General features: G+C 33.0%; 1 protein-coding gene across 1 annotated transcript; it reads right to left on the bottom strand.

The window, feature by feature from the left end:
* Positions 1-16,799: 16,799 nt before the first annotated feature.
* LOC108451647 (uncharacterized) lies at positions 16,800-18,419 on the bottom strand. The gene is made up of 3 exons (XM_017749312.1): positions 18,251-18,419; positions 17,331-17,434; positions 16,800-17,216 (listed from the first exon to the last, which is right to left on the bottom strand). The coding sequence occupies exons 1-3, from the start codon at positions 18,417-18,419 to the stop codon at positions 16,800-16,802; spliced, it is 690 nt and encodes a 229-aa protein (XP_017604801.1).
* Positions 18,420-22,261: the final 3,842 nt, after the last annotated feature.

The raw sequence follows: 22,261 nt of genomic DNA on the forward strand, positions 1-22,261 counted from the left end.
ACTCAATTGAATGAATAAAAACTCTAAAAATAATTTAGGGATTATACAAGGACTAAACTAAACAATTAAAAAATTTCTAGGAAAAATTGCAAAACAAAGGCCAACGACCGTGTGGAAGGTTGATATTGTGTGAGAAAGGGTACACAATCATGTAACAGCCTGATGCTGCATGAAAAACGATAAATTGCCTTATAATAAGGACACAGCCATGTGACAGGCCATTTAATAGGCTGAGGCCATGTGGTTCATGAACTACCCTAAAATTTACATGTACACATAGTCGTGTGGTCCACCCATGTGGGAGACTGTGTGGCCCCAAAACTACACATTATCAGTATCGACTCACTTAGAAAAGACACACATCTTTCACCACGGGTCCAATTGATGTTTCTCAGGATCGATTCTGATCTGATTCACCTAGATTCAATCCTTCAATGATAAATACACACAATTAACAATCGATTTCAAGATTTGGGCAAGATTTAAAAAAGATTGACTAATCGAACAAAAGATTTATGTAGAATATCTGTACAACGAAAATACGAAATCTAACCATTGAGACTAAGTGTACTTACCGGTTTTTGGCAAAGATTACAGATACTATTGATGGAAATTCTAAACTTGAATAGAAAATGATTGAAAGTGGAATGATTTGATTTGAGAAAGTAAAAGAATCAACAACCCAATGATGAAAAATATAGTGCAAGAAGAGGAAAAGAAAAGAAAAAGAAGGTGGGGAGTAATTTCACTAGAATTTTGAAAAGAGGCAATCCCAATCAAAATAGGAAAAGAATGATTAAATAACTTGAGTTTGTAAACCCTATGGGTGGCACCTGCAATTATACCATGTTTCCAAATAAGAAATTGAAAGGGGAAGGAGGGGCTTAAACCCAGGATCTCTAGGAAAAGACATTAACACTTAACCATTAAGAATACAATTCATTTCTTACTTAATTTTGACTCTTAACTATATATTTTTGGGGTGTGACAAATCATAATATTAAAAAATAATACTAAGACTTATGATGGGTGGACATAATGGTTAAACCAAGAGAAAAGGAAAAGGAAAAACAATAATATACTATGTTAGGGAACATAAATTTAAAGATTTAGATTTAGATTGTGAAAATGTCTAACTTATAGTCTCATGGATTTTATAATTGATGTTGTAGTAGTGAATTATGACAATAGAAAGAACAATAGATAAAGAAAATAGAAGAAGCACAAGATTGTTTATGTAATTTGATTATCAAATTTACATCTATAGGGTCTTGTTAGGTAGTGAATTTACTATAGAAATTTTGTCACATCCCAAAAATCGAGTTAGTAGAAATTGGGTTAGTAAAACCAAGAGTGGTTACGTCCTAATTTTGAGTTAAGATTGTGAAAATTATGTTAAGTGTAGTGATCTAGTTCAGTGGATAGGTGTTGTGCTTATGTGTGTGAGGTTCTAGGTTTTGAATCCTTCCATTGAATTTTTATTATTTTTGTCCTAATCCCTATCCTTGATCATCTGGCATAAATAACATTTTTGTTGTTCTCTTTTTGTGTAGGGCATGTGCTCATAATTTGAATTAAAAAACAAATTATGGAAATCTGATAGGGTTTGGATAAATAAGTTTTTATTTTATTTTTGTTTTAAAAATATGTTTTGGCATTATCCTCTAAAATTTTCTCCCTAAAACTGTTCATTCATTCTCACTCTTCCCTCTCCACTCTCATGTTTGTTTTGTTCCTTACTGTAAGTTCCAATTTTGGTTTATTCCCTTTTCTTTTCGATTCAATTTGTTTTCACAAGACTTCCTCCTGTTGTTCCTCTTTTTTTGTTACACTGTTCTTTGCTTTTGAGATTTTCTGTATCAATATTTCCTTTTATATCATTGTCTGTCGTGTGCGGTAAGGTTGTGAATTTAAGTTTTTTATTTGGTTATGGGGACTATCATGTTTTGAGTTATGATTTTTTCGTTGTGACTATAGTTTTAACCATGTGAAATCTCGTTTAGGTGAAGATTTAGTAACAATTAATCCTCCGGTGAACTAAGGAATTCGTTTGGCTACTATTTTTCTCAAGGGTAAGTGAGTTTTTTGCTCTTTTTTTAGGGTTAGTTGGTGTTTATTTAAGATAGTTTTCGAAACCATTTTTAATTTTGAAAAACGGGAATTGACTTTGAAATAAAATATGGAGTCGCCACCAATCTTTTTTGCTTAGGTGTGATCGGATCACCTAATAAAATGTTTTGATTTAAAATATTAATTTTGCCCTACGAAAGTCAAGAAAACGAGTTCGGGAGTCGATTACATACAAGAAAGGATTGGCACCCTCGCAAGGCCCAAAATTGGTACCTAATCGATTAATTAATGTCCTAATGTCGAAAATTTGAAATGATTTTAAAAATACAATCTCATTTAAAAGTGTTTGAATATACTCGAATTGGATGCTAAGATTCTCTTGTTCCGAAGGAATAAAATATCACATCCAGTACGTTAGGATACAACAATTCAAACCCTCGAAACCAAGATCATCTCATGATTTCTAAAATTCATGCATTGAATTTTAAAAAGGATATTCGGTTATTTGGTCAAACAGTAAATTCGAAACCCAGCACGTTCGGGCACGATTTCTCGAATTTCCAAAGTCGAAATATTGCCTTATTTTTTAAAACTTTTGAATAATAATATCAAGTGCAAGAGGTGTATTTTTTACTTTGAAACCAAGATATGTGAATGCAATTGCCACGTAAATAAGATCGAATGTGCTAATAAAACAATTTGTGATGGTCACCTAATATACATTATTTACAAACTAACATGATAATCAAAGACAAATGAATTAAAAGACATATATAATAAATTAAGAACAAAGCAAATCGAAATAGAGGGTAAAAACAATTTGAAAATGATAATAAATGAATTCAAAACAATAATGTGAGAAAAGAATCAAAATCAATAATATACAAAATGATTTTTTTAAAAATAATCTATGACAAAATCTAAAATAAGTAATGTATATACATATATAAAAAAGTGAAATAAATCACATGAAGAAAAGTTCAAAATATACAATAAGTACATTTAAAATAAATAATTTGTATAAGAGTTGGGAATAGATATTATGTAAAAATCTGAAATAAATAAATAAAATAGAGATTTGCAAAAAGAAAAAGAAATTAAAATGAATAAATAAATACAAAAAGGAAAAATGTAATAATAATAATAATAATAATAATAATAATAATAATAATAATAATATAAATTGATTAGTTTGGTATTAATACAGTAATAAAGTAGAAAATGGAATATTAATAAGCATGATAATATATTAATGATAAAAATAGAAATGATATGTTAATAATGATAATAAAATAAAAGAAGATAATACTATATTAATAAAAATAATAATAATAGGTTAATAATAATAGTAATAAAAGGTGAAAATAATAATAAATTAATAAAAACACCATTACGTTACTACTAATAATAATAAAAAAAAACAGTAATAGTATATAGAATAATAATAATAATAATAATAATAATAATAATAATAATAATAATAATAATAATAATAATAATAATATTAAAAATAACACTCTCCCCTCCCTTCTAAAACACCGGTCCGAATTTACTCTGGTCACCGGAACTCTACGCACCATCGTCGGCGCCATCGTACAAGGCGGCCGGACCTAAAAAAAAAATCTTTTTTTCGGCAATTTCAAAATGGGTAAGCTTCTTCCCCTTTATTTTTACTTTCGTATGTAAAAAAAACAAAATAAAATTGAAAGATAAAATAAAATAAACAAAGAACTTAAAACTAGAATAGACGAAAAAAACCTCTTTCGCTTTGATTTTTGATTAATTTCTTTTTTTTTTCTCCAAAAACCAGCACCCCCTTTACAATAGTTTTGAATAGCTTTTATAGCCAAATTTTACAACTAATTCCTCTTTCTTTTTGCAGGCAAGTGGAGTGATGGAGTTAGTGGGGTGGTTTAGTGGGGTGGTATTTGGATTGTAAATGGGCTTTGTATCTTAGGTTGTTGTTTATTGGGCCACGGACTAAAATTGGGCCCTACAATAGTGTTGTGGAATATGTTCGTTATTAACCAATTGATTTCAAGAGTAAGGTTGTGTGATTGATTGTTTTTGGGTGTCATTTAAGTATTATATTGCTGTTGTTGTGTTGGTGTTGAAAAATGACCAGGTGTGTATCAAAAAACTTGAAAAACACTAAGCAACGTGAAGCTGAAAAATTGGTTGTCGAGGCCACACAGCCGTGTGCCAGATCGTATAGGCCACACAGGCTGGGTTGGGCCAGTTAGGCCGTGTAGGCCCATTTTCTAAAAATTTTACCTATGGCTATATTTGATGAGCAATTCGAATTCAGCCACTTTATAGGGTTCGTACTGTATAAATATGACTCTAAAACATGAAATATGATATTTTTATACTGTATATGATATGCATTATGTATGTGTATCAATTGTTAGCATGATTAAAATGAGACCTTCGTATGTGATCAGTAATCTGATAATTTTGTTAGCATGATATGATGTGAAAAGTATGTAAAGCATACGTACATTTGATATTGGTTAGTATGTAATATGTTTTGACATGTACGTTAGGGGTGGGATAATGATGTGATAGAAAAAGTGTTCTAGGAATTTAACTGCATACTGATATTAGTACGACATTGTTGTCGGGCAAGCCAGGGTGGTGGGTCATCGTTTCTGGGCAACCTGGGATGACTTATTTTGTGTTATTAACTACATATCTAATCTGGTGGCCTGACCACATATATTTGATTATGGCAGATTACCGCAATATTTCTGACAGCTTGACTGCGCTATTCTAAAAAGTGACATACGCTCACTTATAAGTGTATGGGGTCGAATGGACTCTTGTAGTCCTATTTGGTGTGTATTGGTGGGACGGATATGGTGTGTAGCGGATGAGGGTAGGATTTGTGTCTGTAATTGTATCTGAATCAGTGTTTGCATCTGTATCCGCATTTGTGTCAGCATTTGTATCTGAGTTTGTATCTACATCTGTAACTAAATCTGTATCTACATTTGTATCTGCCTTTGGAACTAAATCTGTACTTGCATTTGTATCTATTTTGTTTGTTTGGGTTGTGTTACACACTGAGCTTGTAAGCTCACCCAATTTTTCTGACTTCTCAGGTAATCAACAAGTTTAGGACTAGACGGCGTGCGGGAGCTTGGATTGTTTTCTCAATTAATTAAGAGTAAACTACAAAAATAGTCATTTTTCCTTGTCTTAGATTACATTTTAGTCACTTATGTTTTAAATGTTACATTTTAGTCTTGTTACAAAGTGCTCACTGTACCGTTAAGCTCTTTGACCTCCCTAATGATGATCCTATGTGGCAGTCCAAATTAAATTTATTTAATTAAAAACCTATTTTCATCCCAACAATTGGACATCCAAGTTGGTATTTAAAACCCATTTGGATTGCCACATAGGCCTGCCGTTAGGGAGGTAACGGAGTTTAACGATAGAGTGACCACTTTGTAACAAAATGATAACATAAGTGATTAAAACGGAATATTTCAAACATAAATAACTAAAATGTAATCTGAGGCAAACAAAAATGACTATTTTTATAGTTTACATGTTAATTAAATACGATGATTTACGTTAACTTTTCTGGACTTTTGGACTGTAAATCTGTTTTTAGATTTTATTTTTTTGTTTGTTTTTGTTATGTTCATTGATTTTTGGTATTTTTAACGTAAAACTACAAAATCGTACGAAGTGCCAAATTAGAAATCAGTTTTCAAAACTAAAACTCTGAAGATTTCCGCTGCAAAATTAAGTGTCAAATTAAGTGCTTTTCTGTAAAATAAATAAATTCTGCGAGTGTGTTTTTCTGAATAACATGTAAGAGTATTCAAAAATAATATTTTTGAATCACATAAATTTTTTTAATTAAATTTCAAATTCTGAGTTTTTTTATATTTTAAATAAATTAATATAATTTCTTCATATTCAACAGTAACATCTAGACCGGATTTGTATGTTACAAATTTCTCAATACAGCTAAACTTTTATCTAAATTCACTATCGAAAATTGTAACGTCAAAGTCGTACAATTTGTATGCATTCATTCTTCATTCAACCTTTTATAGAAGGCTATAAAATATACTAACAAAATGTCAAGTGTACTGTAAAATGGTCCTGCCATGAGCTGATTTTAACTTTCTTCACCCCTTTCAACACAAACGACATAACTTTTCTTTTATAGGCAAGTAAAATTAACCACACATATCTCCAAAATATCTACAGCATATCCTCCAAATAAATGCATGATTTTATCAATATCCAAATCACTTAATCACCTCCCAATCCTTCAATTAAAAGTATCATGATTACCTCATTTAAGGAAAGTAAAAACCCACTTTATATGGATTTTAAGAATACATTTCATGTATTTAGTTCATTTTTACAAGTAAATCCTAGTATTTGTTTCATACTCTTAAAATAAACATGCTATCATTGTGCATTGTTATATGTCATGTTGTGTAACAATGCAAGTAACCCTATCAATGTTCCAACAATCTTTTCAGACAAAATTTTGCCACAAATATGCTAAATATCTCATACCAAGAAACTAGCATTTAGCACTAAGTCCAATAAGAAGTCATTTTTAGATGCATCATCAGAGTTATCAAGCATAAATATCACATTAAAGTATAATCAAAACTACCACTATGTTGATGCATAATAAAAAATTATCTCAAAATCAAACTAATAAAATGTCCAAGCATACAACTACAACACCATCTCCTTTCTTCTTTTTTTTTTTTTATTATCAAAAATAGTCCAAAGAAAAAAGAACTCTCTCCCTCATGTGTTGCATCCCTACAAACATGTCTATAGCATCAAAAACAGGAATATGAGTAGCAGAAGATATAGCATAAGAAACTATTAGCAACATTAAAAACCAACAACACAACAGTCTTTTTGTCTAAGAGGCCAAGGCAGTTTCAATCTATAAAACTAAGTGCAATATGTGGAGTAACATCCACACCAACATAAGTAGGAAAGCCTTTATACAAATGAGCGGCAATGTTATCCAAATCTAAAGAATCCTCTACGCTCTCTTAATAAGAAGCCTTTTTTCTTGGAAAATTGAACTTAGCTCTATTGTTTAGTTTATAGACATATTCAAGGTCTCAGCCAAATCGTGACTTAAATTCAATAAATTAATCTAAAAAATTATTCCTTAAAATATTAAAAATAAAAAATTATTTATATTAACATCTATATATATTATAATAAAAATATTAATGCAATTGTTATATACATAGTAAGTTTCATAAGTAAATTTAGGATATCGTCTTGTGTTCTTACATAAATAAAAATAAAAAATAAAAAATAAAAAAGATACGTAACAAAATCTTAAATTTACTTGTAGAGCTTCTTTTTCTTCTGCATAACCACTACGCATCTGTTTTACGGTCTGAATTTAATATTGTTCGAGTCAAATATGGTATTCAAGTAAAACCTTCCAACAATAGTAACTTCAATTCTTCTAACCATCTGTTGGTTCGCTTGTGAGGTTTTTCTATTCCACCTAAAATAATTCAAATATTAATTAATAATTTAAATTGAATTATACCCTAAAAAAAAAATCTTATACAAAGCTGGATAGCGTATGACAAGTCTACTTGTTAGTTTCAGCCCTTTTAAATTGTTGAAGTAATTATTTTGTCTTTCATTTAGCCCTTTAAATTGTTGGTTGGATTTGAAGATTTGATTTTGGGCTTTTCAGTTTATGATTGGGCCTTCCACCTAACATAAAATTTGGTTCGCTAATTATCTCTGTGGTTAAACTACATCACAGGTATGGGTCATTTTCTTTTTGGATCTCTCAACTATAGATTTGTTTCTTTTTTGTCACCCAACTATGAATTTTTTACATTGGTCACCCAACTAATCAAGATTATTTTTTTGGTCCATTTCTATTAATTGCACTAACAAGAGGGTGACATAGCAATTAAAAAGTTAGTATAATAATAAATTTAACTTTTACAAATTAAATCGATTTAGTCATAATTTTAAAAATTAACCCTCAAAATTAACAAATGGTCTCAATTTGATCCTAATTTTAAAATTTTAAAATAAATATATAAAATACATAAATATTTTTAAAAATATAATAATAAATTTAAAGAATATATAAAAATAAAAAAATGATTGTTGACAAGAAATAATAATATATAAAATTATAGCATCCCGATACCCTCGAAATGAGAACATGTCAATTCAAGGTTGACACGTGTTAGAATTTTTGAAGTAGATAAAATAGTAATTATTATTAGTGTAAAAAGATAGTTAGATATTATAAGAAATTAAAAAGACTTTTGAATTTAGGGAAATTAATTTAAGAAATGGACTAAAATGTAAAAGGTGAGAAGTTTTAGGTAATAATGTAACAATTAGAAATAAGAAATGATTGAATTTAATGCATGGTAAAAAGGGGAAGGCCTTGAACAGTAATTTACAATGAAAGTACGAAAAAGGAATGGATGAGAATGGGAGTGAATAGGAACCAATTTGATTTTTATTAATTAAATATTATTAAAAAAAAAGATGAATAAATATTTTGTAAGGAAAGATGTACCAGAAGAAAGAAGAGAAAAAGTTTAACTTTTGTCATATTTTCCCCCTTCTTTCCCATGTCTGTCTCTTATCTCCCTTTTTATTTCATATTTTCATTTTCTTTCAATTTAATCTCTCTTACCATTTTCACCTCCTTTAAGCTTTAACTTTCAAATTTCCACCATAGATTTTAAGTGAAATCAATAGAAGAACTCCATTGTAAGCTTATTTTCTTGTAAAGGTAGCTAATATTCATTTTGTAAGAGAAACAAAAGTAAAGAAAAGTTAAGGATTTCGATAAAGGTTAAGGTAAAAATGATAAGTTTTCTTATAGGACTTCATGTTTATCTCATCAAATGCATGGAAATATTATGTGATTTTTATTTTGATATTGAATATTGTATATGTGTTGTATAAATGAAGAGTAGGAGAAGAGGAGTGAACATCAAATTGGTGACAATGGCAAAGAAATAACAGAGGAGTGAAGGAAAAAGGAAGGATTCATTCTAAACATTTTGTTGTAAGTATATTAAGAATTTTACTTATTTAATTAAACTTTAAATGAAAAATTGGGTAAATTGGTTTAGTATTATACATGGGATTTATTTGTATATGAAAATTATAATTTGTTTTATGGAATTTATTTTGAATGAGAAATTGTATTCTTATTATGAATTGAAAAGTGTATGTATAGTGAAACTGGTGAAATGGATTAAATTGCAGAGAGCGTAAAATTTAGATAGGTGAAATAGATGATGATTGTTGATAAAATAGATGTCAAGTGAAAAATTGATGATTGTTGATTCTATATGGATAAAGACTAAATTGTAAAATATCGTAAAGGTTGAATTGTTTTATTTGTTGAGAAAATGTAAATGAATTGTATAGTTTAAATGCCCAATTAAACAAAATGAGAACTAGTAAGATACAAATGGCATGCCATTAGAAAAAATTTCTATGCACAAAAGTGATAATGGCACTACGGTGTAAGTGAAAATAACACTACGGCGTAGGTGCTAGTGACACTTCGGTGCAAAGTGACATCCGCACACCCATGCAAATGATAGTGGCACTTCGATGCAAATTATCGACATTTACACATATCCTATATGTTCAATTAAGTCTACAATTGGACAATAGAATTGAAAGGTAAGTGAACTTCAAAATGACATTGGTATATAGCTTGTAACTTGTTGAATTGGTACCTTACTATAGTTATTATTGAAACAAATTTGTGTATGATGATAGTGATTCATTATAGTTATGTAAATATATGTTAGTATATGTGTATGTGTAATGAATTAATTTCAAATGCAAAGTTAAATTCTTGATATGCTTACTAAGCTCACGTGATCAGCTTAACGCTTTCTTTTCAAACGTGTAGGTGAGGGCTTGTTTTGAAGCTTTAAAGGGAAGGTTGATCTCTACTCATCTTATCACATATCAAGATTGGAAGAGAGTATTAATCTAAATTTTTGGCATTAGCTTTTGGCATGTACATAGGAATATATGTTTAAAAATGTTTATGGATGAATTCAATGGAAGCTTTGGTGCTTTAAGTCCACTTGATGTGAGTCTCAAGACCCAATTTTAGGCCTATGGATGTGATGGGCTTACACTACCTCAAGGCTTAATCACGAGATCCAATTCAAGCAGTTGAAGTCAAAAATCAACTCATTTGTTCAAGACTTTATCACGAAGAAATTTTGAGAAGAAGAGTTGAAGCTTCAAGATGATGGACTTTAAAGTTCAATACAGAGCAATGATAAATTAGAAAGGACCAATTTTGTTCGTGGACTTAAAATCTTAGTCCATGATGACAAGTCCTGGTGGAAATGTTAACTGTTGGAAAAAATACGGTTTAAAAACGGCTTTCTTGCACAATAAAAAATTTAAATTTTGAAATTGACCTAGTTTGTGATATTTATAGCATTAAACCTTGAATCGAAATCATACATGTGTTTTCAGATAAGTGGATCCTTGAGGTTTTCCAAATTTCAACTAAACGATCTTCTCTATTATTATCGTACCACAAACTGTTTTAAGTATGGGCTCGAACCAATTGAATCAAAACACAAAACTAGAAAAGTTTTCTTTTATCTTTGGGGTAAAAATGAAAATTCTCTCTTCTTTAGTAGAAACCGGTAGAATTGTTATTCTAGAAAAATATATTTAATATTTGAGAATAAATCCTTTCTATTTTTCGACAAAGTAACAATTGCTTAAAATTGTATAAATAGCTCTACCGATGTCATCTATTTATAGGGAGAGAAGGTAGAACCCTTGTTAAATTGTAGAAGTTTATTTCAAATAGAAAAAAAATAACTTCCTAGCCCAACTAGGAGAGGTAGAGGGGCTAATAGGATGTGTTTCCCCTTATATGTATTATGATGGGGATTCGAGTCTCTCATTGCATTGTGTCCAATTATATGTGCTTTCTAAATTTTTAACCCAACACTTTATAATTTAATCCAACCCAATACATATTTTCCTATTTTCCAAAACAAACATTAATTTTTCAATTAAATAATTTTCTCATCCCAATTTTACCCTCAGTAAAATTATGACGATTTTACCCCTAGTAAAATTTACAATAAAATATATTCAATATTTCAAAACTCAACTTGTTCACTATGATCGAATGATTTTTTTTTTCATTTTTGATCTTTAAAACTGCTCAAAAACATAAAATCATTCTTTCAATCATTTTTTAGTAATCCATATATATTTTGTAACACCCCAATACCCGACCCGCTCGCCAAGACCAAGCACTAGAATGTTACATTCGTTGCCGAAACAACTTCTGTTAAATTCAATTAATTTAATCATTTTAATCGCACTACTAAGACTAAATATCGTTTACAATATAATTTAAAATCTTAACTCAATTCGAATTTTCAATGGCACTCGTAACAGTTTATAATTGAATCAGGATTAAATTACAAAGTTTTTCAAAACCCCGAGTTGTCGACACGACGGAGGGGTTCCTCATTACGATGACACTCACTGACTTGAGCTCGTTGCGACGTGGTACGTTTGACATCGCGACATGCACCCTGTTATGTCCATTTTTTTCGTACTTCAAGTTTTTACCACCTAAGTCTTGTTCAATTTACATATTCCAAATCAATCAACTAATGTATCATTCATATGATTCACATTTATCTATTTCCATATTTCAACACCATATAATTCTCAATAAATTTATAAGAAAAACACAACTATTAAAATTTTACAAATAATTCCATTAAATCATCATAAAATAATTATTCACTTAATGTCTTATCAATTCATTTACATTTCTCTTGTATATTAACAATTTCATTATTTATAATAGCTTTTTAATATTACGCTATTCTATTATTTTTCTTCCTCTTCCTCTCTATTCGACATCCTATAAATGCATATATATTTATACAGTATTTATAACTTCTAGTATAGCATGCTTATATGCAACATTAATTATGTTTCACTAATTACACATTTTTAGCAAGACTGTCAACTAGAATAGCAGTCACAAAATTATATATATATTGATCTACAAAATTTAAAATTAAAATCCACTTTTTGTTTTTGAAATTAGACTCAACAATATTTGTACCATAAGAATTTTAGAATTCCTACATTCGTCAATTAATACAGTTTATTCTTTTAATCCTCCAATGTTCTACTGCTAGGCAGCTCTGATCCTTCTTGACTAAAAATTATTAACTTTCAAAAAAAGTTTCATATTAATTTTCCGTTTATTTTCCTCGAAAATAGACACATATAAGATTTTATTCATATAAATTTGATATCCTAAAATATTTCGTACAATTTATAATGATTTTTCAAAGTTAGAATAGGGCAACCCAAAATTATTCTGACATTGTCTCCCGAAAATTATTATATATCACAATCTACAAATCATTTACTTACACCATTTCTTCTGTAAAAAAAAAATAGACTCAATAGGATTTAATTTTATATTTTATTTAACCTCTAATTTGGTTTCTACAATTTTTGGTGAATTTTCAAAATTTAGTTACTTGTGTTGTCTAAAACTATTTTAGTAGAAACATTTTCTTTCTCATGGTTCTTTTGCACTAACTTTCATATGATCACATATATTTATTATAATATTAGTTAATGTCCAAATTAATCACTTATATTTATATATTGATAACATATTCATTTCTTTAACTTAATACTTGTTATAATTATAAATCATATTCACTCACTCGCTCACTTGAAAATTGGGTGCCTCTTCATCTCATACTTCATCTATACTTTCTATCTCTAATATATAAATTAAAATACACATATTATACTTTTCATTCCCCATATATTTAACTCAACCCATTGAAATACAAGTAAGATTAATTTGAAAACTTACCTCTTTAGAATTTCTTCTCTTTTGCTTCTCTTCCATTTCTTTATCAACTTAATCACTACCCTTTATTTTCCATTTATTTTTCTTTACTTCTATCTACTAGTTTCTTGCTTCTAAGTTAATGAACATACTCTCTAAGATCTTAACTTCCATTTTTATTTTTGATGCTCATAGAAATTCTCAAAGGAATCAAGGATATCATATGAGGGTAACACACACATGACAAGGTCATTGGACAAAGAAGTTGGATGAATTGCTTTCGTAAAGGGTATATAATAAGGAGTTTTCAATTATGGTACTTCTTGTAGACTGACTCCATGATTAAGTAATTGCGAATTATCGGAACGATGTTTCTGGACATAATGACAATTATTAGAGCATAATAGTATAAGTTCTATTGGTCCCTCCGCTATGTAACATCCTAAGCCCGACCTAGACGTCCAATCCAAGTTTAAAGAGTCACATTATCAATACTCAAATACCACACATATAACACAATAATACTGAACCGTACATCTCATAATATTCATCACAAAGATTAGTTAAGTATATAATCATCCAAAAGTCATACTATCATAGTTTACCGAAATTTCTAAAATAATATTTAAATGAAAGATAAAAGCTTGACTGAGCTTCCGTGGTGCCGACCCATTCAAGACTGAGAACCACTTAAAATCAAACCAACAATAAAATGAGTTGTGAACTCAGTACATAAAAAAGTTTATTCACATAAACAATTTACCAAACAGTTTCGTATTTAAAGATCCGATCTGATAACAGAAACATTTCTAGTTCAGATCCAAGACAGATTAATTTCAGATGCAGAAACAATTTTAGTTTCATATATAGAACAGATCAGAGTCAGGTGCATATATTCCTAACCCCTATTCGCTACACACCATCTTTGGCCATCCCAACACACCGTTAAGGGCGTTCAATTCCCAACCAACCCTACACACCATAGAGTGTCTGTTTGACACATTTACAAAACCGCAACTTAGCTGCTAAATCGTTATGCGACGAAGTGCTGGGATCAGAATTATACATATGGTGGCTTAGCCACTAATTTAGAACAGTTCACTTCCTTCTTTATAATATCCTAACCCATGCATGTGCAGAAAACCAATATCCACAATATGTATTCAGTTATTCTAAATTGTTCCACAAGTAGATATCACAGTTTAAAATTAAACTAAGTATCACAGTGTACATACAGGTTAAAATTCATGCATATGTCACAAGGTATTAGAGAATTCTCATTCAGTCAATTCAGACCATTCATACCATGGGGATGTTAATATTAGCCTTAAGTAACATTTACGGCCTCAAAAATAATTTTCGGGCCCTTTTATATATGCTACATGGCCTAAACACATGTCCGTGTGGTTTACACGCCCATGTCCTTGCTCATGTGGTTTTAAAGCATAAATCAAAGAGTTACACGGCCTGGACACACGACTGTGTCCTTGTCCGTGTGACTCACATGGCCTGGGCATACGCCCATGTACTTGCTCGTGTTGTCCTAAGTCACAAATAGTGAGTTACACGGCCTAGACACACGTTCGTGTCCCTTGCCAATGTGAACCCTGTACTAATATTGTCACACACGTCCTGGACATACGCCCGTGTGCCTTGCCCGTGTGGCTCTAAATTGATGAACAGCGAGTTACACGGCCTAGACACACGCTCGTGTACCTAGCCATGTGGCATCAACAGCCATCATTTTTCGGCGATTGAAATTTGTAAAAATTAAGGTTTTCGGTACGCACCTAAAGAGATTTCGAAGTAACAACAACACAAAAGATCCTCAAAGCCTAAAACAATCATTTAGTTACACAATTTAGCCATTCAATCAACAGAATTTCATGATTACGCACATAATGCCTATGTCAAAAGTTTCGACAAGAAACCTTCAACGGACCCAAACTTATCGGAACTTCAGCGACAATAACGGAAACTATCGTGTTGCTATTCCTTACTGCCAATATTCTCGCCTATTAGGGAAACAAATGATCGTTTACTAGAGATTCTCACAACTCATAAAATACCTAATTCAAAACAAGTTACTAAAATGAAAGAAAATTACAAAAATCCTCACATTGAAAGTTACTTACTCGATAACCTTCTGATCAACGACTAATAACAAAATTTCAGTTAATCCCATATCCCTCACGACTACGATTAGAGACAATAAAAGAAACGAAAAAGAACAAAAAAAGAACAGAAGTGACGAAGAAGAAAAGGGAATAAAAACTAAAGAAAAAAGGAATTAACGTTAATGAAATTTCTAACTTCCAAGAAGGTTTCTAGCATTTGACAAAAAATATTCCTTTTCGTTCTCTCCGAAACTGGAGCACAGGACCTTACAGAATATAGACACTAAACCAGTGAACTAGTAGGCTCATTCTTAACACAAATTCACACTGAATGGAACTTAAATATGTAATGCATGATTAAAAGTTGCTTTTAAAATAATAAAACTTTTAATGATGCAACTCGAACTCCAAACTTTAAACACAAAAACAAAGCATAGAACTAGAGATACTAGAATTTAATTACTGTAGATTCTCACAAATAAATTTTTAAAATTTTGGGGCGTTATAACTCTCTCCCCTAAAAAAATTCAGCCTCGAAATTTACCTAACTCAAACAAATACGGACACAGCTGTCAAATTTATTCTTCAAGTTCCCACATGGCCTCCTCAGTACCATGGTTCTGCCACAGAACTTTTACTAAAGGAACAGTTTTATTCCTCAATAATTTAACATCATGCTCCAAGATCTGGACCAGTTCCTCCTTAAATGTTAGATTCAGTCGCAACTCGATCTTGTCGACAAGGACAATATGCGACGGATCAAATCAATACCGTCTCAACATCGAGACATGAAACACGTTGTAAATTTATTCTAATTCTGACGGTAATTCTAACTGATATGCAACAGGTCTGACACGCTTCAAAATGTGGTAAGGTCCAAAGAACCTCATTGAAGAACCTTTTTCTACAGTGATACCTTTAGAAACACTTGATCACCTATAGAAAACTCAATATCCTTTTCTTTTTAAATCCGCATAAGACTTCTGTCAGACAAATGCTGCTTCCAGGCGATTACGAATCACTTTTACAGTACTCTTAGTTTTAGAAACCAGCTCAAGACCCAATATTCGACGTTCGCTTAATTCTGCCCAACATAACAGAGTACGACACTTGCGACCTTACAAGGCCTCGTAGGGTGCCATTTGAGTACTAGACTGGAAGTTGTTATTATATGCAAACTCAGCCAACAGTAGATACTCCTCCCAACTACCCCGGAGATCTATCACACAACTCCGAAGCATATCTTCCAGGATCTGAATGACTCGCTCAGACTGTCCTTCGGTTTGAAGGTGGTACGCAGTACTGAAATTAAGTCGTGTGCCTAAGGCTTCTTGAAGTTTCTTTTAGAATCAAGATGTGAATCGTGGGTCTCTATCAGAGGTACTTGAGACTAGAACCCCGTATAGTATCACAATTTTCGCAATATATGGTTTAGCTAACTTTTGTAGGGAGTAATCTATTCGAATAGTAATGAAGTGGGTTGATTTGGTCAACCGATCAATAATGACCCAAACTAAATCTTTCTTAGTGGGGGTTAAAGGCAACCCACTAACAAAATCCATCGTTATCCGCTCCCATTTCCATTGCGAAATCTTAACTGGTTAAAGTAATTCGGAGGGCAACTGATGTTCATCCTTAACCTTTTGACACGTCAGATAGTGGGATGCAAAAGCAACTATCTCCCATTTAAATCTAGGCCACCAATAGAGTTCTCAGAGGTCCCGATACATTTTGTTCCCACTAGTATGCATAGCATAGGGACTACTCTGCACCTCTTGCAGAATCGAGTGCCTCAACTCTTTATCATTAGGTACACAAATCTGACCTTTTAAGCACAACACATTGTCGCTATTCAAGCTAAAATTGAATGTTTTGTTCAAACCAACATATTGCAATCGTTGAACTAAGGACTCATCGTTCAACTGTTTAGCTTGAATTTGCTCCATCCAAATCGGTTTAACCTGTAATTCTGCTAACAACCCCCCATCCTCAACCAAACTCAGACGAGCTAACATTGCTCTCAGATCAGTCATTGTTATACGACTAAGGGCATCAGCTACTACATTAGCCTTACTCGGATGGTACCCTATCGTGCAATCATAATCTTTAAGTAATTTAACCCATCTGTGCTGCCAAAGATTTAATTCTTTTTGAGTTAACAAATATTTAAGACTCTTGTGATCAGTATAAATGATATATTTTTTATCATGCAAATAGTGTCTCTAGATCTTTAGAGCAAATACAACTGCAGCCAGCTCAAGATCGTACAAAGGGTAGTTACCTTCATGTGTCTTAAGCTGCTGCAAAGCGTAAGTGACCATCTTACTGTCTTTCATAAACACACATCCTAACTCGACATGTGATGTATCACTGTTCACCACAAATTCCTAACTTGATTTCAGACTTGAACTTATCGAAACTAGTATGCTGTACCTCTGACCATACAAATGGAGCATTCTTACATAGCAGCTTCGTTATGGGTGACGCAATCAGAGAAAATCTTTCAACGAACCATCGATAATAATCGACTAAACCCAAAAAACTACAAAGCTTGGCTACATTTTTCGGTTGCTTCACTCAACTATAGCTTCTATTTTCTTGGGATCGACTCAGATCCATTCCACAGTTACCACATGACCCAGAAAAGTGACTTCCTATAACCAAAACTTGTACTTACTGAACTTGGCATACAATTATTTTTCTCGAAGTACATAAAGTACAATACGAAGGTGATGATCATGATCAATTTCAATTTTGGAGTAAATTAGGATGTCATCGATGAAAACCACTACAAATTGATCTAAGTATGGTTGGAACACCCGATTCATTAAATCCATTAACAACACCGGAGCATTCGTCAAACAAAAATGCATCACTAGGAACTCGTAATGTTCGTAACGAGTTTTGAAGGCGATTTTGTACATATTAGTCTCATTGACTTTGAGCTGATAGTAACCGGAAAGCATATTAATTTTGGAGAAGATAGACGCTCCTCGAAACTAGTCGAACAAGTTGTCAATCCTCAGTAACGGGTACTTATTCTCGATTGTCAACTTGTTTAATTGTCGATAATCTATGCACATCCTCATCGACCCATCTTTCTTCTTAACAAATAACACCGGTACCCTCTATGGAGACAAATTCGATCGAATGAATCCCTTACCAAAAAGTTCCTGAAGCTGCACTTTCAACTCAGTCAGCTCTTTCGGTGCCATGCGGTAGGGTACAATGAACATAGAAGTAGTACCTGGTAGTAGTTCAATTCCAAACTCTACCTCTCTATTCGGAGGGACTCCAGGTAATTTCTCGGGAAATATGTCCGAGAATTCCATCACAGTGTGAATATCTCCCACAGTAAGTTTTGTAGGAACAGAATTGGAAACATAGGCAAGGTATGCCTCGTACCTCTTTCAGACTAACTTATCTGCTACAAGAGCAGAGATTACATTAAAGAAGTAATCTCCATACTCACCAACCATTACCACCTCATCATTCTCATCCGTTTTCAAAGTAACTCTTTTAGTTGCATAATCAAAACTGAACTGATGTTCTACAAGCCAGTCAATTCCTAGAATCAAATCAAACTCATTAAAGGGTAATTCCATCAGGTCAGCTAGAAATATCATACCCTGGAGCTCTAGGGGTAGCCGCCTGTAAACTCTATCAACTCGAATTGACTGACCCAAAGGACTAATCACAAAAAATTATCTAGCAGTATTTTCAGTAGTTAAACCCAGGTTTGTAGAAACAATACTAGTTATGTACGAGTGAGTAGAGCCAATATCAATGAGAGCATAGTACAGAACAGAATGAATAAATAAGGTACATGCAATGACATCAGCATCATCGCTATCTTACTAGCGTCTCACCGGATAAACTAGTATTGATTGACGAGTCTCAGTTTGACCTGCACCTCTATCCGATGCCCTCTGTCTTCTCCCCGAACTATTACCACCTCTACTAGTATTGCGACCTCTAGGTGGTTGCTGAACCATTCTCAGAGGTTGAACAGAACTTGAAGTCGAAGCTTGTGCCGCAGTAGGCACCTGATCTGGTCGACGAGGGCAATCTTTAACTCGATGCTCCATTGACCTCCAACAAAGGCACGCTCCTAACTTCATTCAGCACTCGCCCGGATAGCTTTTCCCACAATCACTACACACTTGAATTTCAATCACTACAGCTGGTGTCTCAAACCTCGGGGGTCGTTTAAACCTTTCCCGCTTCTTAAGGTGCTAACCAGAACCAGAGGGATCCAAATCCCTCTTAATCTTATGCTGATCCCTCTCGCGGTCATGCCGTTTGCATTCAGTGCTCCTCACTTCTTCCACTATCTTTGCTTTGTCAACCAGAATTGTAAAAACCCGCTCCCTCTGAAGAGCTATCAGAACTTGCAGATCATTTCTTAAACCTCACGCTACCAAAGCCCAGGCATACCTACTTAGTCGCAGAAACTCAGTTTCATATTCCGCCATCAGCTGATCACCCTCAATTAAGCTCATAAACTCGCATCGGCGAGCCTCAACATAACTCGCCCCCACGTACTTACACTGGAAGACATTCTTAAAATAATCTCAGTTAACCTATTCAGGCTAAGTACCTTATGCAACTGTCAGCCACCACTGATAGGCTTCATCTTGGAGTAGAAACACAATGTCCCTTAATTTTTTGATTGAGAGTACAGTCAAGATCGGTTATAATATATTCGATAGATTTGAGCTAATATTCATCAATAGTAGGAGCGACTCCTATGAAGCCCTTGAACAATTTAGCCCTATTCGATCAGAGTCGTTCAGTAAACGACCCTCAACCTCTCGATCCTGAATGGGTCCCTGCGACCCTCTCCAGTGCTCTAATCATTGTTTGAGACAGTGCGTCGTTCCCAGCCATCGGAGTCTAAGACTCTATCTCAGTAATGGGAGTACCAATTGTCTCGTTAGTCTTTAGATTGGGCATACTACCCATAAAGGATGACTCTACTCAAACTCCTCCTCGGCATCGAACACCACGTCCACGACTACCTCACGAACTCATTATGGCAATCTAGCTATAATGTCAGAGTGCATAGATCATTTCAGACATCCAACAGGAAGATTTCAACAGTTCACATTAAAACATTTAACCAAATAATAGTTTACGTATTACAATCTTTATAACATTACAGAAATACTTACAGGGTTAGCGTCGAAGGCTCTGTCATTCACTAAGTTTTAGTTTTTCCATATTAACTCAGATACTAAGTTATCACCAAACTATTTTTCTCATACATTATAAGCCCAAACACATTCCGAGTGTTGACAAATTTAGCTCTGATACCACTAAATATAACACCTTAAACCCGGCCTAGATGTCCAATCTAAGTTTAAAGAGTCACATTATCGATACTCAAATACCATACATATAACACAATAATACTAAACCATACATCGCATAATATTCATCACAAAGATTAGTTAAGTATATAATCATCCAAAATCCATACTATCATAGTTTACCGAAATTCCTAAAGTTGTATTTAAATGAAAGATAAAAGCTTGACGAGCTTCCGCGGTGCCAACCCGTTCAAAACTGAGAACCACCTGAAATCCAACTAACAATAAAGTAAGTTGTGAACTCAGTGCATAAAGAAGTTTGTTTACAAAAACACATTTACCAAACAGTGTTCATAATCAAAGATTCGATCTGATAATGGAAATATTTCTAGTTCAGATCCAAGATAGATTAATTTCAAATGCAGAAACAATTTCAGTTTCATATACAGAATAGATCAGAGTCAGATGTAGATATTCTTAACCTCCATCAGCTACGCACCATCTTCGACCATCCTAACACACCATTAAGAGCGTTCAATACCCAACCAACCCTATATACTATAGAATGTTTGTCTGACACGTTTACAAAAACACAACTTAGCTGCTAAATTGTATTATGACGAAGCGCCAGGATCAGAATTATATATATGGTGGCTTAGCTACTAATTTAGAACATATCACTTCCTTTTTCATAATATCCCAACCCATCCATGTACAGAGAACTAATATCCACAATATGTATTCAGTTATTCTAAATTATTCCACAAGTAGATAGCATAGTTTAATATCAGACTAAGTATCACAATGCACATACAGGTATAGAATTCATGCATATGTCACAAGGTATCAGAGAATTCACATTCAGTTAATTCAAATCATTCATACCATGGGGGAATCAATATCAGTCTTAAGTAACATTTATGACCTCAAAAACTATTTTTGGGCCCTTTTATATACGCCATACGGCTTGGACACATGCCCGTGTCCTTGCCCGTGTGGTTCACATAGCCTGGGCACAAGCCCATGTCATTGCTCTTTTTTGTTTTAAAGCATAAATCAAAGAGTTACACGGCTTGAACACACGGCCGTGTCCTTGCCCGTGTGACTCACACTGTTTGGGCACACGCTCATGTGCTCGTTCGTATTGTTCTAAGTCAAAAATAGTGAGTTACACGGCCTAGACACACGCTCGTGTCCCTACCCTGCACTAATATTGTCACATACGGCCTGGACACACACCCGTGTGCCTTGCCCTTGTGGCTCCAAATTGATGAATAGTGAGTTACAAGGCCACCCACACGGCCTGCTACACAGCCGTGTGGCTCACACGGCTTAGACACACGCTTGTGTACCTGGCAGTATGGTGTCAACAGCCATAATTTCTGGCGATCGAAACTTGCAAAAATTAAGGTTTTCGGCATGCACCTGAAGAGAATTCAAAGTAACAACAACGCAAAAGATACTCGAAGCCTAAAATAATCATTGAGTTATACAATTCAGCCATTTAATCAACAGAATTTCCTGATTAAGCACATAATGCCTATGTCGAAAGTTTCGACACAAAACTTTCAATGGACCCAAACTTACCGAAACTTCAACGACAATCACAAAAAATTTCATGTTGCTATTCCTTATTGCCAATATTCTTGCCTATTGGGGAAACAAAAGAGCGTTTATTATAGATTCTCGCAACTCACGAAATACAAAATTCAAAGCAAGTTACAAAAATAAAAGAAAATTGCGGAAACTTTCAAATTGACAATTACTTACTCGATAGCTTTTTGACCAATGATTACCAACAAAATTTTAGTTAATCTCATATCCCTCACGACTACAATTAGCAAAAATAAAAGAAAAGAAAA

The sequence above is a fragment of the Gossypium arboreum genome, chromosome 4 (assembly GCF_025698485.1).
Source record: "Gossypium arboreum isolate Shixiya-1 chromosome 4, ASM2569848v2, whole genome shotgun sequence".
NCBI lineage: Eukaryota > Viridiplantae > Streptophyta > Magnoliopsida > Malvales > Malvaceae > Gossypium > Gossypium arboreum.

What these genes read in the sequence shown, in the direction of transcription:
- LOC108451647 (XM_017749312.1), bottom strand. Translation starts at nt 18,419, where the DNA reads ATGGAATTCTCGGACATATTTCCCGAGAAATTACCTGGAGTCCCTCCG. An exon ending in GCAGCTTCAGGAACTTTTTG is followed by an intron (nt 17,435 to 18,250) that starts GTAAGGGATTCA and finishes ATGTCGAGTTAG; the next exon opens with GATGTGTGTTTATGAAAGAC. An exon ending in ATCTTGAGCTGGCTGCAGTT is followed by an intron (nt 17,217 to 17,330) that starts GTATTTGCTCTA and finishes AATCTTTGGCAG; the next exon opens with CACAGATGGGTTAAATTACT.